The sequence below is a fragment of the Phoxinus phoxinus genome (assembly GCF_949152265.1).
Source record: "Phoxinus phoxinus genome assembly, chromosome: 17".
Taxonomy (NCBI): domain Eukaryota; kingdom Metazoa; phylum Chordata; class Actinopteri; order Cypriniformes; family Leuciscidae; genus Phoxinus; species Phoxinus phoxinus.
Genome location: NC_136892.1, coordinates 24,315,738 through 24,333,818, shown reverse-complemented (window position 1 = coordinate 24,333,818; position 18,081 = coordinate 24,315,738). Strand labels below are relative to the sequence as shown.

The window sequence follows — 18,081 nt, the reverse complement described above, 5'->3', positions numbered from 1 at the left end:
AACTCACGGGTTAGTTGGACCGAACACAAACATGGAGCTGTATGGTAGAATGTGTTTGGGCGCATTCTGATTTAGCTCATCAAGATCCTTCTTTTCCTCGTTCAGCATTAGACTGTCACCATCAATGTTGTTCACTGTCAAACAGATAATCATTAGAGCAAAGATGAGGAGGGAATGTCACAAGTGGCAAATAAACATTCAAAGCTGCCTTCTTTTTAGCAGTAGTGAATTTGTAGTAGATAATACTAGTGGATAATACTATAGTTAGTAGATAATTCAACCAAAAATGAACAGTCTGTCATCATCTACACTACAGTATTTACCCTCATGTCACTTAAAACACTTTTTCCTCTGTAGTCATCAGTGTTGGGTATAGTTACTTTGGAAAGTAGTTAATTAGGTTACAACGTTACCATCAATTAAAAGTAATCAGTTACGTTACTGCGTTATCTATTCATAAAAGTAACGCGTTAGAGTACTCATGCGTTACCAAAAATTAAAAGCCGTTTGCAGCGCCTCACACATGCTGCAGCTTGATTGACAGACACGGCCCCCTTTAAATGCACCTAGAAGTCGTGACTCCTGGCAATGAATAACGTCAGTCATCCGACTAAATGAACACTGCAGGATAACAATAACAGGAAAGACAGTCATAGGCTATTCCACATAGCGTTTTATTTATTTATTATCACAGAACATATTAGTCAAAATTCACACCTTCCCAGCCAGGGTAGTAGAGATGCGCGGATGGGCTATTATTTCAATAAAAAAAATCAATAATTATAATGGCGATATTATTTCAGTATAGAAATGCAGACATCCCAAGTCTATCGGAAGTTCCGGGAGTCTCCCGCATATTAATAGCGGCTCACTGATGCCCGCGAATTAGTTAAAATCTCCCGGAATCTAGAGCGAGCGCGCCCGCGAGACAGAGACTGTGCTCAGTCCAAACCGCGCAGTGCGTGCATGGCAGAGCGGGAGAGAGAGAGAGCAAGAGACTGCGCGCGTGTGCCTTAATGAAGCTGGAGTGTGGTGGGGTATTGAAGCGCAGAAACACTGTCTTGATCATGGGGAAAAATTTTTATTCGGATTTTCCTTTCCTTAAAATAACGGATTACTTTTTAAAAAAAATAACGAAGTTACTGATTACTTAACGCACAAAACTAACGCGTTAAGTTACACATTTCACGAAAAAGGTAATTAGAGTACTCTAACGCGTTACTTTATAACGCGTTACCCACAACACTGGTAGTCATTAAGCATAATGTCTAAGCTACTGTTATACAAGATCTTGACCAAAAACTGATGCACCTCTTGATGGGAATAACATCACAACATACTGTAAGCTTTTAGCTCAATTTTTGGTCAAGATCTTGTATTGACTGTGCAAGAGTCAAGCACTCTGTAAAGTCTATTCCAGCACATCCCAAAGACTTTCAATGAATTTAAGGTCTGGACTCAGAGATGCCAATTCATGTGTGAAAAATTATTCTTCATGCTCCCTCCCAACCGTTCTTTCACAATTTGAGCCTGATGAATCTTGACATTGTCATCCTGGAATATGGCCATGATTTGTTTTCCTAAATGAAAAGCTACACACTCCATCAATTAGGGTCAGAAGAACTGTTGCCAAACATATGCTAGAAACATAATAAACACTGCAGTAATAACCCAATCATAGACTCTAATGCATTTGCTTATTTAAATTCAAAGATAAATGTAAAATAAAATTTACTGGGGATGATAGTGGTCTCTCCTGGCGGGGCAGTTATGGTGACGGGGATGTTGACTCCGGTTGGGCCTGCTCTGGTGCTGTTTTTTAGATTATCCGTGACCTCTGGCTTCTCATCAGTAGGAGACTGGAGAGGGCTGGTGGCTAGGCTGTCTGTTTCTGTCGGTCTGCCCCTGTAATAATTGGAAAGCTATACATCTGAACAAAATAATACAAAACATACACAATATAACTCAAAGTGCCCCCTAATGCTTTGCAAAGTATGTGCACATCAAAGCAACAATAAAATTGTAGCAACAAATGCCATGTCTGATCATATACTCAATGTCAGTCTATTCAGAATGTACACAGCTTCAAAATGCCTCGCATAAAATGATGAATGACAAAATATCAAAGTAATTTCATTTATAAAAAGAAAAAAACAGCATACTTTTCAAGAAAAACATTTGATGGAAAAAAGTATTTGGACTCTTTGAGGTTTTCAAACATTTCAAAATCCATGTGAACTAAAATGTTGGCTACTCTGCGTGAATCTGGCTTCATCCGTGCACTAAAAATCCCCTTGAAACAAGCTGGTCAAAAGATATTGCAAAAATTGCGCACCAATGTGTAGTTTTGAGAAAAGCTCTAGTAGTTTTTTTTCCCCTGCAACTTCCACTTTTAGTATTTTGTTATCTAAAGGTAATGTTTTTGTGTTATTTATGGCTTAAAGGGATAGTTCACCCAAAAATGAAAATTCTGTCATCATTTACTCACCCTTGTGTCATTCCAAACCTGTATGACTTTCTAAGAAAGAAAAGAAAGTGATGTGACGTGTGTATTCAAGTATTGTGTCCCGTATTCGGAATTTGTGCTCTGCATTTCACCCATCCAAGTGCACACACACAGCAGTGAGTATTGAACACACACCCGGAGCAGTAGGCAGCCATATTTGCTTGCTCAAAAGCACCTCAGTTGTGGGTAATGAGAGTGGAAGAGAGCGCTGTTCATTCACTCCCCCCACCTACATTTCCTGCCGGTACTGAGACTCAAACCTGCGACCTTCGGGTTACAAGTCCGACTCTCTAACCATTAGGCCACAACCTTTTTTTTTTTCCCCCAAAGAAAGTGAAAGATTTTACAATGGGCACTGGTTTTCTGTGGGACTCAAACCCACAACCCTTAGCTCCGAAGGATGATGCCTTATTCATTAGGCCACTGGTTTCTTTGTTCTGTGGAACATTAAAGAAGATATTTTGAAGAATGTTGGTAAAAAAACAGTTTTGGTCCCATTGACTGTCATTATACGGACAAAAAAAATACAATGGAAGTCAAGGGGAACTGAAAATAATTGGTTACCAACAATATTCAAAATATTTTTTTTTTGTGTGTCTGTGCTCTTCAGAAGAACATACAGTCGACATACAGAACTTACCTGCGTTTTCCACCATTCTCCCTGCATTCTTCTCCATCCAGTGTGGACTGGGCTTTAACACGGGGCCGGTGTCTCCTCCTCTCTCCATTCCCTCCTTCGCCCTCTTTGTGACCTCGAACCCTACTCTCACCCCTGCCTCCATTACCGATCGGGCCGCTTCCGTTCCCGTTGAGCTCTCTTGATCGGCGAGAATGGTGGTGTCTGTGTTCTCTCTCCTCCATCCCTATGCCCTCCTCAGGAGAGCCCGCCATGTGGTTCATGTGTCCCTCATCCTGACTGGTGCTGCGCTCCAGGCCTCCCTGGTGCTCTCTGTTTCGGCTGTGGTGTCTATGCTGCCGCCCCTCCCCTGCATCTCCGTTCTCTCCTCGACATCGATGGGGCTTCTTCGTCGGTTGACACTCTCGACTGTCCCCATCTCCGTCAGTCCTGGAATTGTCCACAGTGCCGTCTCGGTGTTCCACCACCAGAGGCCGATCGTGGTGGGTCTTCATGTCGGGCCGCAGATGCAGCGCAGAAGACATGTGCAGACGCTCTTCGGGCTCTAGTTCGTTGAAAAGGGCCTCGCTGCTGTTGCGCAGATTGTGTCTGCGCAGCTGGTTGGTGCGCTGCTCCCATATGGACATCTTCTGCAGTGACCTCTGCTGCTCTTTACTGAGAGACGGGAGAACATTCGCCTGAATTACACACATCAATATGTACCTACTCCGATAACACCCACATCCATGAGCCTACCACTGTCGACCACTCAAAATCACTCCGATCACAGTAAGTTTTCATGATATCATATGTCATTTTGACATAAGATGACATGATCAACAGTAATGTTGTTTGCAAACAATACAGCATGAATGGCTTTTCTTTGTTGTTTTTTAAAAGACTAAACAAGCGTATATAATTATGCAAAGAAATTAGCCAATTAAAACAGAGGTAGGCCTAAGGAAGCTCCTTAAAAAAAAGTAAGTATTCAAACTAAAAGTGAAATAAAAATAAAGCTTTATTTAAACAAAAACAAATGAAATGAACAACAAATGTACAACAAAATGACTGAAACCTGAAATAAGTAACTTTACTTTACTAACATAAAGTACAAACACAAAAGTAAACTTAAAATATTAACAAAAACTATAAAAGTATCCATCAAAACAGAGGTCATTTGCATACAGTTCATTCATTCTTAAAGGTAGGGGTGAGCGGGGCACAACCTAACGTGGGGCTAGTTGTAACACACATGGTTTAACACTTTCCACACATGCCAGCATGATGAAACTTCATGTATTTACTAGTTGCCAAATCAACACTTTATAGAGAAAAAAATGCGCCAAAATGTAAAAAATCTTTGGAAGATATCACTGAACATTTATTTAACCATAGCAAAAGTAAATGTCTTACTTCAGTTCATTTTTCATCTCTGTTTTTTGTGTTTCTTATATCTTATATCTGTTATTAAGCAATTGAAATAGTTATTTACTGCTGATCTAACCAGCAGAAGACCCTAGCCAGGTTTAAATCCCGGTTGCACACGTGGGGCATGTTGTAACACTGCGTTACAATGTGCCCCTATTAGAAGAACTATGCTATGCTATATTCTATGCTATACTTTTATTAATTCTATTGAGAAACCATGAGAAAAAGGTGAAAAAAACTGAGTCAATGTTCAGAAATTATTCATTATTATTATCTTTTGATTTTGAACTATGCTGTATAGCTCTTTTGTGGTGTGTTCGTTGTCAAACTCAAAAATTACTTTATTTTTAATTATTAAAAATTCCATTATTTCATATGAAAAATTGGATTTTATTGACAAAATATTTTAGTTTGTCATGTATATGTTTTTGATTAGATCAGATAGCATTTTAAGCTGTCATATGGTCATGTTACAATGTGCCCCTCACATGTTACAATGTGCCCCACCTATCGGGCATTTTGTCACGTTTCACTTCCATTCTTTCGGGGTAAATCCAGAAAAATGTATACACTCTATTAATGAAACAAACCCACATATTTGTACTAGATGTGTGAAATTAATGTGGGGAAAAAGAAATACTCTGAACCCCAAGTGAATTTACACAAACTGAGAAAGTCAAAAAGTGTTAGGTTGTGTCCTGCTCTCCCCTACTTTTAAAGTCACTTTTGGGTGAGCTACCCCTTTAAGAATATCAGGCTCTCAAGCATCCGAGTGGAACAGTGGTTGGCATAGATGTTTTTCTATACAGTATACAGTTTCAGTGTAATCTGTAGCTCATGCTCTTTGACTCATGCATTTCACTTACGTCCAACACCAAATGCATTGTTAAGAAGAGACAGAGACTACAGGGACTCAGACGCCCTAATGATGTGCTAATAGCATGTGCTAATGATAAAAATCACTAAAGTTGAACAAAAATAATAATAGCATCCTGAGCTGTGTCACTATACCTCACAAAGCGACGACATGGAGTGTAGACATAACTCCTTTGAGACACATTCAGGGTAGCACAACACAGAAAAATGACAGACATGTTTAAGACAAACAATCACATTATATGAAAAGAGGTCAAGAGAGAAGGGAAGAACAACAAGTGAGAAAGAAAAACACACAGAAATAGACAAATGCAACAAGAAATGGGAATTTTGACACACAAACAACACAAAACATGTAGATGTCAATATAATTGCAATGCACCAAATGATGTTTTCTGATGAAAAGTCCCATTCTATCCCTTGCATGCAAAAACACACACACACACAAACCCAAACCCACACACTACAAAGCCCGTTGATCCAAATAGTCAGTGAAGCTTGCAGACAGCACACCCAGACTGCTCTGTTTAGCTTGGCCTTCATTCATATTGGAAAAGTTATCCACTATCAAAAGGATAAAAATCAAAGTGCTGCAGGCCTCTGAGCCTTCACATATATAATACATCTATCTAAGGACAAAAGGAGACCATGTAAAGGAGGAATAACAAGCTCCAAGTACCAAGCACAAATAGTGTCAAAAAAAAAAAAACTGAATATAATAATTTGTGTACTAATTAAGAGGGAATGTATAATGTCTCTGAACAATAAGTATAATGTCTTATTCAAATGTGCATAATAAAAGTCTTTAAATTGTTATAACCCTATCTCTAAGGCTATGTTTACACGGAAACGATCTGAAGAGAAAACACAAAAGTGGCGATGCATTATCACTTTTTATTCTGCGTTTAGACAAGCGTTATGGGGGGGAAATCTGCGTGCATATGGTGGCGCAAAAGTGTGTGAAATCCGATGTAGTGTGCACTCCAGGCGGCTAGGTGGCAATGTGAAGCACTGAAAGTGAAAGAGACGCTGACAGAGTTTTTCATGTTTAACACGGTAAAGCTGCTGCTTTAACCCTCGGTGCTCTTCACGTGTTGCTCAAAAATTACTTTAAAAAAAAAAATGTGTCAATGAAATTAATGCTATATTTTAGTTTGATAATGTTTTGTTATTTTCCTGTACTGGCACATGCCTGTGACGTAAACGCGTACGCGACGCCTTCACTGTCTAGCAGACTTTTGCGTTTTTACAGTTTTTACACTTTAGATGGGAACGCGATGGTGGAGCGTTTTTAAGATTTCCACTCTGGAGGGTGGTTTCACTTTTGTGCGTTTTTAAGCCCCCAAAACGCCGTCGCCGTGTAAACGAAAGGCACATCCGATAAAATATTTTTCATCCGCGAGCGTTCTCGTGTAAACAGGGCCTAAATCAATCAATCAATCAATCAATCAATCAATCAATCAATCAATCAATCAATCAATCAATCAATCAATCAATCAATCTATCTATCTATCTATCTATCTATCTATCTATCTATCTATCTATCTATCTATCTACTCCCTTGCAACAGCAAATATTCAAACATACATAAAGCCGGAATATTTTTTTTACCCATTTTCTTTTTTTCTTAATTTCAGACAACATTCTGTGAAGCCATTCAACATTCAAGGTTGTGTTGATTAAAGTGTTGATTAATTGGAATCTATATGAAAGCATTTGTTTACTACTAAAAATTGATGCTGTGATCAACCCCAAAATCAATGAGATGAGCTATGAATAAAAATACAGAGAGTGGAAACAATGAGAGAATTAAAGCATTAAGGAGGAGAGGAGAGGAGAGGAGAGGAGAGGAGAGGAGAGGAGAGGAGAGGAGAGGAGAGGAGAGGAGAGGAGAGGAGTATTGTAAGTGAGAGCACAACTCACGGTGAGTGAACGCTGCAGACTGAAGACCTGCGAGAGATTGCATCTCGATTTTGCTTTACAAAACTGCACATGCGAAACAAAAAAACAAAACAAAAGAATGAGACACAAACTCAACTGAAAAAAGTGCCGAGGGAGCAGATGGCAGTCAGGGTGATGTCACTCTGTCTGCCCACCTGCCCCTGTGTGTTTCAAATACAAGACACAAACATTGGTAACACTTCAGTAAAGGACACTTTAAACACTGTACAGACTGTGGCCATGGAGAATGTCTCAAGACTTTAAAAATGCGTGAAACAGTTTAGGAAATTATTTTAAAAAATAAATCACAGTTTGAAATTCTGGCCCTCCACTTCAGTGTCACCAAAATATAAAGCTAATAATACATGTGTTAAAAACAACTCAGACGAAATTAAAGATCTTAACAATAAACAAGCTGCATTACAGAAATGTACAGTTGGCAGTTTTGTAAATTTGATTTGATGTGATCAAATGAAATGTGGATTATAATTAGTTTTGTTAAGAAATATTGAGGCGACAATTATAAAGTACTAACATCATGTGCTCTGTGAAAAGAAAAAAAATGGTTACGCATATGAAAACAAATGTAAATGAAAGTAGGTAGCACAACAAGACAAGCATTCAGACTGATTTTGTTTTCTAAAAACCTACTGCAGATTGGCATTACTCAGTGTTTCTTCAAATAAAGTCACTTGTATGGAAGAGGATGATTTGTGTAGATTTGTAAAAATGTTTAGTTTCTCTTATAGTTAAAACTGTCTTAGAAACGTTTAACAAAGGAATATACTAAATAATATAAAACATATTGTATATTTTTATACAATATTATACAATATATTTTTAAATCATAATCATGTCTATGATGATCCAATTAAATAGTGAAATAAGCAATTATATTCTAGAAAATGATAAACTTTTACAGAAATCATGTTGTGTATTCGTTTCCATCATGATCAATACAGTTATCAACTGTTAGTGTACAGGTGAAACTCGAAAAATTAGAATATCATGCAAAAGTACATTTATTTCAGTAATTCAACTTAAAAGGTGAAACTAATATATTATATAGACTCATTACATGCAAAGTGAGATATTTCAAGCCTTTATTTGTTAGAATTTGGATGATTATGGCTTATAAACCTTTTCACAATATTCTAATTTTGAATTTGGGCTTTTCATAAGCTGTAAGCCATAATCAAAAAAATAACAAATAAAGGCTTGAAATATCTCACTTTACATGTAATGAGTCTATAAAACATATTAGTTTCACCTTTTAAGTTGAATTACTGAAATAAATTAACCTTTGCACGATATTCAAATTTTTCGAGTTTCGCCTGTACTTGTTTACAAAAAAAGACGGCAATGAAATTACGTATGAATAAATTTAAGTTCGATTTCAATCTGAAAATATTATGAAAATATTGTGTACTTGTGATACACATAACGCCTTAGATTAGAAAGACAAACGAGTCGACCTTTTAAATGTAATTTCAGTCACTTTCTGTTTGATGTTAACAAATGACTGTAAATAAACTAATGAGAGTGTGAAGGGGCCAAAAGTGCTCATAGTTGAAGAAACACTCTAATTCCACTGCTAATTTCCTTAAACTACAAAACGTTTTAGGTTTATTTACCTCGCAGAAGCTTTCAGGCAAAAACGTGCATATGCAAAAAGCATATGGCACCATAACAACTATCTCTGCAGATGACATGTAATTCAAATATAATAATATACTGTAGCTTTGAAACACCATAAACATTAAACACACTTACAGTATGAAGAACAGACTACACAGAGCAGGTTTAAAGGAGAGGCCAGGCCAGGGTCACACTGACATTGACTATACAAACAATCAAGCAATCACAAAAAACTGAACAGAGAAGTAACAAACAACAGCTACAGTGAGTGCACATTATAGGAAAAGTTCCATAGAGCAAAGTTGGATACACAAAAAAGCAAAGGGCAAGTAACACAGACACTTACGCTGCTATTGAGATGTTGGCGGCAGACATAGGGCTGACCTCCTTCACCTCCATGGCCTTCTGAAGAGCCAAGCTCTTCTTCGCTGCCTCCTCTTGTTGCTCTTCATCCTGAATTCAATGACATTGCAGAAATGAAAGATCAGGATAAAAGAAACATACATGTGTAATAGCAAAAACAAAGCATAATATTGTCATACAGTAAATCAGGTGACATGCAGATATCGGGAGCCTTATTAAGGTCCGATTACCTTTGTCAGCTCCTGTGCGTTGGCGAGGTTATCCACGGCAATGGCCAAGAATACATTGAGAAGCGTGTCTGGTTGTTATCAGGTTAGAGAATTGTCCGTATTTCACATTGCATTTCAATTAAAGGGACAGTTCACCCAAAAATGGAACCATTTAAAAGTGAATAAACAATGACAATTTTTATTTTTGGGTGAACTGTCCCTGTCCCATACATTAGATTTGCATTAAGACAGATTATATTTTTACATTTTATCAATAGTTTCAAGAAATTAATTGTTCACAAATATTTTTTCATGAAAAAGTATAAAACATTTTTTTTTTCTCAAATAAATACATAAAAATGTATATTTATTTATTTATTTAAGCATGTTCTTTGCCTCTTAGAACATTCATTATAAGGTTTTCCATATGCATAACTTTTTAATGTAGATGCATTAAAAATCTCTTTGTCCTCCTAACCAGATGCAACTCCATTATGTGTGATAAAAGGTATCAGACCTTTCATACTAACCAGCTGCGATAGTGATACATGAAGAGCAACAGAGTTTCTATTTATGTGACGTCACGGCTGGAACAACAACATACAAAGAATAATAATGATAATCTCAGGTACTGATTATGTGCTTTAATTAATGTTCAAATAATTTATTATGAGTTTGAATATCATTTTGTGTGGCCTTTATGACAGCGACAGCATAACTCACCTCAGATCTTGAAAATAAATTAAAAAAACATTCAAATTGTGAACTCAATGTGAACAAACAAGTGTATCCTATGACAAAGTTTGTTTCAGTTTTTAGTATGTATTTTTAATAATGTTCAAATGGTGTAATATCTACATATGTACTACATTTCATTGCGAGTGCAGTTCGCAGAAGTTGTAGACAGACAAATTGCTTGCCGCTGAAATCTTATCGCATCGTGTCTGGTTAGGACCAACTGTGATGCTGAATATTTAAAACATCTGAACATATGTAGGACAGGATACAGTTTCCAAAAAGCGTAAGAACAATGAAGTAGACCGAGGAGAACATTCCACTCCGGACGCCACCCTGGGACTCGATGCCATGATACATCACAGCATTCCAATCCTCTCCTGTCAAAATCTGCAAGAGGCACGAACAGGTCAAGCACACCAAACAGTCTTATAGTTTAATATAAACACATTAAACATTCATAAGGCCAAAATAAAGTATACCTGGAAGACTGTCATTATGGCTGCAGGGAAGCTGTCAAAGTTTGTAGTGGGTGTTTCGTCTTCAAAATTAAACCTAGTTGGGAAGAGAGAGAGAGCTTCAGCGCACTTGGTGTAAAAAGGCTTCAGAGGTACACTGAAGATTTTGATGTCAGTTCTGGTTTGCTTTCATTTTGGTTTAGCAATGCAGGGCTGTCAAAACAAACATACTGAGTTACTAGGATCAAAATTCTGTTTTATCATCATTTGTACCCTTGAGCACGGCACTTATCAGTCATTTGCCGACTTGAATCTGAGGAACAATCACAATAAGTTGAGACATGGCTTGTTTTTAGCTTTATTTTCATTTGTTTTATTCACCCTCTGAATGAAAACACAGAGAGATTTTCCAAACCCTAAAACTGTCCCCACAGAGACCCTAGTCTTTCATTTTGACCCCCGTAAAACACATTCTGGTGAAGTCAAATAAAATTCAGCCAAATATGCCACCATTTCTGAAATACTAACAAACAGATGCACTTCTAATGTTTAAAAAAAAACTGTCTGTCAAGCAGGATTCAGATTAACCACCTCTTGCAAGGCAAGGAATATTTGTCCCTGTCTCAGATTAAATCAACTAGAGGATCAGTTTTCCTCTTTTGTCATTTATCCCTGCCATTCTCTACCTCTTTCTAGCATTTTATTTTTAGATTTCAAAGTTCTCTTTTCAGCGCTGCCTTCAAATCGCCTTTCAGAGTCTGGCCTTCAAGGGAAACACAAGATCACAGCGGTGACTCATCCATTCATAAAGGAGATTCAGAGCACGCTTGCTTTCACAACAGAGAATTATTGCGGAAGGGATATATAATTCAGTCCTGGCTTGTCGTGGGATGTGTGCATTAGCTTTACATTGTAAACACAAAGAGGTTTCCACCAGAAGCTGCAGTAGATGCATTATTGCATTCTCTGTTCACTTGAATAAGAAGCTTAGAATATGCTTGATTACACAGAATTTTGCAAATGCAAAAGAGATTTTGTAATTGCTGGGGAAGCATCGAATGCTTTTGTATTTCATGCCTACACATGCGAACACTTACTTTCTTCATAGAACAAACCTGAGCGAGCTTGTGTTTCAGGGCCCCCCAGGGGCCTCACAACTAAAGACGACAAAAACAGGATGAAAACGTTGACAGAGGCTCATTTGACAGGATGTTCTGCTGGAGGGAAAATCTCAAATTCTTCATCGCAGTCTGATTTGCATAAGCAACTGAAAACTAAACCTAAAAGTCGGTTACATCATCCGCAGACATATTTCTCTGAAACACAAGGAGCGTTTTAGCAAGCGCAGACAGGGTCAAGAAACTCAATGAGCAAAGACTAAATTAGAAAGTCTCTTCAAACCACTCAAATGTTTATGCGTGTGCTCTGCAATCCCTTCCAAAACTCCAGTGCTTTCGCTGGTAATCTGCATGACAGCAATTTAACCAACTCTAGGGGCTTTTGACAGGACCTCAAAAACAGAGTCAACAAACACAGCCAGGTGAGTTAATGCGATCAGACCCTGCAGGCATTAAACCCTGATTACATCACGGCCAATAGGAGACGTGCATGTATACTGACGTCACAACACGCACGGGACGACCACCTATCAGAACACATCATCATGAATGAAGATCATAAATGCTGTATGTGTCAAATTTAAAATAGGACTACCAGTGCATGTGAGCTTTATTTGGAAGGGCAGAGTGACTCATGGGTACCATTTCCCATCTGACTGTTAAATATGCATTTCTTCCTTTAGACACACTGTCTGGCTGTGATGACTAACGGGCATTCACGCAGAACGCGTTCTTGCGTTAAAAACAGTGGAACTATACTAAAAAGAAGCCATGTTTAAGTGTGTGAACACGCATACAGTAATCTATTGCAAACAATAATAAACACTATCACTACACTGGAGATGTTCAGATCAACATTTTGTTTAAAAATGTAAAATGATCCGTTGTGCACAAGAGGCCAAGGTTTGGCTGGTTAATAAAAAAATTTATAAAATAAAAATAAAGCAGCCCAATGCAACAAAAGAGGGAGAGAAAGTGGAAGGGCATGACTAAAGCTTTCATTCATCAAGCTTGTTGTCAGCGAGGTGTCTTTCGTTAAAGCAAGCAGACACACTGCATAATCAGCTCAGTAATTCTTTGAGCGTAGAGATCTAAATCCTTGTTGGCATGCCGTATCACTCCCTCTGCTCACAAGAGTTGGCACGAGGGCAGAGGAATTATAGAAAAGAAAGGAGCGGATGATGGATGGATGGACTGATATTCTGACAGAAAATGCATTTGTAAAATTTGATTGATGCAAGATGGCAACAGAAGAAAATGAATGAACTAATTACTATTGAAGGAAGGTAGGTGTGCGCATCCAGTAGATTCTTGCGTGAACGTGAGGGCCAGCGTACAGTGCGTGTGACACGAATTTCGTCATCAGAAGAGTACGCGTGTAGTCTGTACGCGTAGGCCGCACATGCGCATTACATTTTTTGGCAGTGTTTACATGGTTTGTAACTCATGGCGAGAGATTGTCTAAAACTGCGCATGAGTCGAACGCCTGTGTACGCGTATGAGTCAAAGGAAGTATACTTTGCAAGGCTGTGCCATGAGGCCATGGGAGAGGATAACATGATGTAGAACGTTGGGATTACATTCTGCACACATTCACATTATATAGAACATACTTTACAAAGTATTTGTACAAAAGAAGTAGAGAGTATGCAATTTAGGATGCAGACAGTGTCCAGGAAGAAAATTCAAATTTATCCAGAGCTAACGGCTCAAACTTGAGACTGACTATTAAAACATATTACCGAAACTGCACTAGACAGCAGGACACGTTTTTACAAGCCCATTACATAAATGAGATTGCACAATTGAGCACATGTTGTGACCAGTTTTGTTCATGGATAAGGCAGATGGAGCCTAGGGCTGATCTCAGTCTGACAGAAGACACATCAAACACGCCGTCAGGCTTCAGATCAGCTCCAGAAAACTGATCTGAAGCAGATGCCACAGGGATATTACGGAAACTTCTATTAGAGCTTCATGGTAGGCCTGCTGTGGTCATAAGGTTGCAGGTCTTTACAGAATCTGCTCCAGCCTGACACAGTCACTTTTTGATTGTAGTTATGTTTTAAACGTTTGTGCCTATTAATTAATTTAAAAAAATCAAAAATTGTCTATATCTTTCAATTTGCAAATTGTTTTGGTGGCTGATATTGGACAAGATATGGAATAAGCTTTTTTGTTTTTCAACAGAACAAATAAATATTCTTTCTTGGATAAATCAAAGGGGTGAAATTGGACAGAAATGGCTAGAATGATGGAGGATCATTTCAGAAATCACTCACTGGCCCCCGAAGAGCTGCATGCCTAGCAGAGCAAACACCACGATGAAGAGGAAGAGGAGGAAGAGCAAGCTTATGATGGACTTCATGGAGTTTAACAGTGAAACCACCAGATTACGCAAAGAGTTCCAATACCTGCAAAGAGAGAGAAAGAGAGAGAATTAACATATAGATCACAACATATAGAAGCGTCTCTGATCACTTTAAGAAATGCTGGTTTCAGAGACTCGTGAAGACTCGACTTGTTTATATATAATATATATACATTTAAACACACATCTACTTACTTGGTTACTTTAAAGATCCGGAGCAAACGCAGGGCTCTCAGAACACTGATCCCAAAAGACGCACCAGGCTGGATTGCTGCCCACACCACCTCAAATATACTTCCCACAATTACCTGAGAATATAAATGAAGACTTTCAGTTATATGGGTTTATTTTATGTATCATCTCATTAAAGAGAGCAGACGCCAATTATTAAAATAGTCTAGATCAACTAGAAAACAAATAAAATGGAACAATAACAGTTGGAGTGAATGTGAGTAAAATGGCTCAGAGCATGCATGTGGCGATCCAGCGTGGACACAAGTATCACAGTGGCTGATAATGACTGCCTGGATGGTCTGGTCTGAATCATGTGTGCTGTGACTCACCCCAAAGTCAAAACAGTTGAACGAGGAGTGAAAGTAGTTTCTGGGCCCCAGGCCGTACATCTTCAGACTCATCTCTGTCAGAAACAGACCCAGGAATACAAACTCTGCCAGGTCTAACAGCCCATAGAAATGAAAGGAGAGATTAGGTTATCCATCAACACCCAAGCTTTTCCCACACAACCCTTCAAAACTAATGCTATTACAAGGTAGAGCTGGGCAACAAAGCTAAAAGAAATAAAATACCAATATGTCTCAGCATTTCGACAATCTTCAATATATACTTTTACTAAAAACATTTAAATGAAATATATTTATTTAAATGTATTTATATCTCAGTATTTATCTCAAGTTGTTAAATAGATGTTTTTCAATCAGAGGATCAATCATTTAAGCAAAAAAAGTAAAATAATGTAATTAAATGCTATTATAATTTTACTATTTAATTTTTTTTAATTTAATTATAATTTAACAATACACAATAATTAACTATTTTTTCTACAACATTTTTATATACACAGTGTTGTTATTGTTAGCTACAACTAAAACCATTACATTTAAAATAAAAGTTAATAGAAATATATTTTTTAAATATATAATATATATATATATATATATATAATGTTAAATATATAACAAAAGCGGATAACAAAATAAATAAAACAAACTAAAATGAAATGAAAATGGGCAGTACAGAAATATAAGCTAATTCAAAATAATAATTATAATAATTATATATTAATAAAAATGTATAAATGCCACAAGCATTACGTGATTAATGATTAATCTGAATCCTAGCTTTGAATTGATTCATTAAAACAAGCTGCTTTATAGAAATAAATGAAATTCATCAAGTCATTTTTGCTTGAGAAACTGAAACTGCATTGCTATTACTGTAAAAGATGCCATTAAAACGTTTGTCTCAAATCTTACATGTTCATGAGTCGTGACTCACGAAGCAAGGAGAGATTGCAAAACTAGTCTAATGACATGCTGTTTAAGAAACTAAATAGCCCCAAAATTCATACAATCAATGTGTTTTGACACAGTTCAACTGTATTTTCCTAGTGAACAGAAAGCAAGCGCTCTTACACAGGGCCTTGGTGAGCCCCTCAGGCTGGTCGTAATGGACCATAGCCACGCACATCGTGTTCAATCCCACCAAACAGAGAACGATCCAGTAGAAACTTTGTGCCTTCACCATCCGCCGGATGAAAAAGCGTATCCTCTTTTCCTTTCGACGGAAGTACGAGGAGCTATCGTTCTTACTGCTCTTCAGGCTAGCTCGGGCGAAAGGTGATCCGGGTGGCGCTAAAGAGAGAGAGAAAAAAACATTGAAAAAAAGATTAAGGGAAGATACTTAAACTCTGATCACAGAGCTACTACTGTAAATCCATCTTTAATGCAACTGAATAATAAATGCAAGAATATAAACTGCATTTTGTTGCAATCAGTGGCATTGGATTTGTTATTCATTATAGTGTTAGGCTGAGACACGTAAGTGTTTAAGATTATAAATCATTCTATCAGCTTTTTAAATCTAAAAACAGAAGAGAACATACTCAAGCTCGAAAGATTTTAAGGCTGAAAGATTTAGGCTCCATTTTACCCACTTCAGCTAATGGGCACATTCAAGCTAATCTGAGAAACTCTGTAGAGGTTTGTAGAGATTTCTTCACTTGTTGGTGACTTGTAACATAATTCTATACTAAAAATAAAATATAATTTGTACAAATTCAATTCAATGCTGTGTTGGAGAAAAATGTTATGCAGGCTTTGTAAAAAGTAGCATTTGGCTTAGACAAAAAGGGTCATGCATCGAGACGAGATTCTGAAGTTCGAAGGTCAAAGCTTACCGACAGAGGAGATGTCTGTGAAATGTTCCTCTCCTTCTTCAGCACTGATGAGGTCGTTTCTACCCCTTTTGGTCTTTGTTCTTTTCAGGACTGAACACAAAAATGCATGCAAATACATACACACAAATATTATGACAGAGTTTAAAGAAACATTAAATTCATAATCAGGTAAAAAAAAAAATGGTAACGCTTTAGATTACAGCCCGGAAATTACTGTGTAATTAAAGTGATTTAACAGCGTACCTTTCTGTAATTATAGTGTACCTATAAAGTACTTGTGTGTAAGTATAAGGGAACAACATGTAAAGTTTGGAGAATAAAGGGGTAACAACCAGGAGAATAAAAAATATATATATATACTGTACGTATTATAGAAATAAGGGGTCCTTATTCTACTATTATGATACAACAATCACATTTGGGACCAATTTAGCAAGAACATACACTGCGTACCTTTTTGTAATAATGGTGTACCAATTTTTGTTTTATTACAGGGTACATATCTATGCATTTATACAGTAATCTTTTTAACAAAAGTGCACTGAAAACTAAAACTATTGCAACTTTTGCTTAAACATTGGTGAAAGGTACTCTTCATGTAGTGGTGCTTGTTACCCTCTTGTTCCATGTAGTTACAGGGTAAGTGTGATATTCCATATATATATGGGAAACAATAATTTTACTTGTCTGTCAAAATAATGTCATGTCTTTGAATTATCATCATTTTTTAATTGAATGATATCCCTGATACTTATTACTCTGGCTACAGTTAGAAATGTGTGCACACTACAGGCCTGATCTTGCAGTGACTTATGCAGTCATGTGCAAACACAATACTGGGTTTCCATTCATCTCACACTTTCACTTTCTCTCTCTATCTATCCCCTTTTCTCTAAATGCATAGATCGAACTCAACATCACCAATTACAGCTGATAGAGGAATATTTGGCAACCATGGCTTTAATCATCTGCCCTCTGGCTGATAGTGAAGTAGAAAACTAAGCGATGTAATGGCATTCTGTTTTAAGACGAGTAGCTGGACAATGCTAACCGATTTACTGGTTTCTGGAAAAACTGCACTACCTGTATTTTGAAAACAGTTGAACTAATTTCATGCAGCAGAAAAGGTAGTTAGGTCAGTGGAATCACTAGCTAGTCAGTTTCCAACATTATGGGGCATGCATTTGAGAGTGTTTGTGTATCTAATCCAATTATCACAGTCGTCTTAATCCCAGTAATTACATCTGGCTTCCAAAACAGCCCAAATTGACAGAGATTATAGGCCTTGATAAAACAAAATCCATGCGAGCAGGAAGGCAAGTGCAGTAGCTCACTGTGAGAATGGGTTTAAGGAAAAATAAAAAGTATTTTCTTTCCTGTCTTCACATATTTTCCTAACTGAACGT

At 37.4% G+C, this 18,081-nt stretch overlaps 1 protein-coding gene across 1 annotated transcript in view; it reads right to left on the bottom strand.

The window, feature by feature from the left end:
• The window catches only part of cacna1bb (calcium channel, voltage-dependent, N type, alpha 1B subunit, b), an 89,738-nt gene that overhangs the window by 39,467 nt on the left and 32,190 nt on the right, over positions 1 to 18,081 (bottom strand). The window contains exons 7-19 of the mRNA XM_079586012.1: positions 16,676 to 16,765; positions 15,912 to 16,130; positions 14,823 to 14,935; positions 14,455 to 14,567; positions 14,171 to 14,302; positions 10,795 to 10,867; positions 10,585 to 10,702; positions 9,599 to 9,666; positions 9,352 to 9,458; positions 7,350 to 7,412; positions 3,147 to 3,797; positions 1,736 to 1,905; positions 8 to 134 (exon numbers count right to left, since the gene is read on the bottom strand). Of these exons, the coding sequence (XP_079442138.1) occupies positions 8 to 134; positions 1,736 to 1,905; positions 3,147 to 3,797; positions 7,350 to 7,412; positions 9,352 to 9,458; positions 9,599 to 9,666; positions 10,585 to 10,702; positions 10,795 to 10,867; positions 14,171 to 14,302; positions 14,455 to 14,567; positions 14,823 to 14,935; positions 15,912 to 16,130; positions 16,676 to 16,765 (2,044 nt within the window). The remainder of the gene's footprint in view (positions 1 to 7; positions 135 to 1,735; positions 1,906 to 3,146; positions 3,798 to 7,349; positions 7,413 to 9,351; positions 9,459 to 9,598; positions 9,667 to 10,584; positions 10,703 to 10,794; positions 10,868 to 14,170; positions 14,303 to 14,454; positions 14,568 to 14,822; positions 14,936 to 15,911; positions 16,131 to 16,675; positions 16,766 to 18,081) is intronic.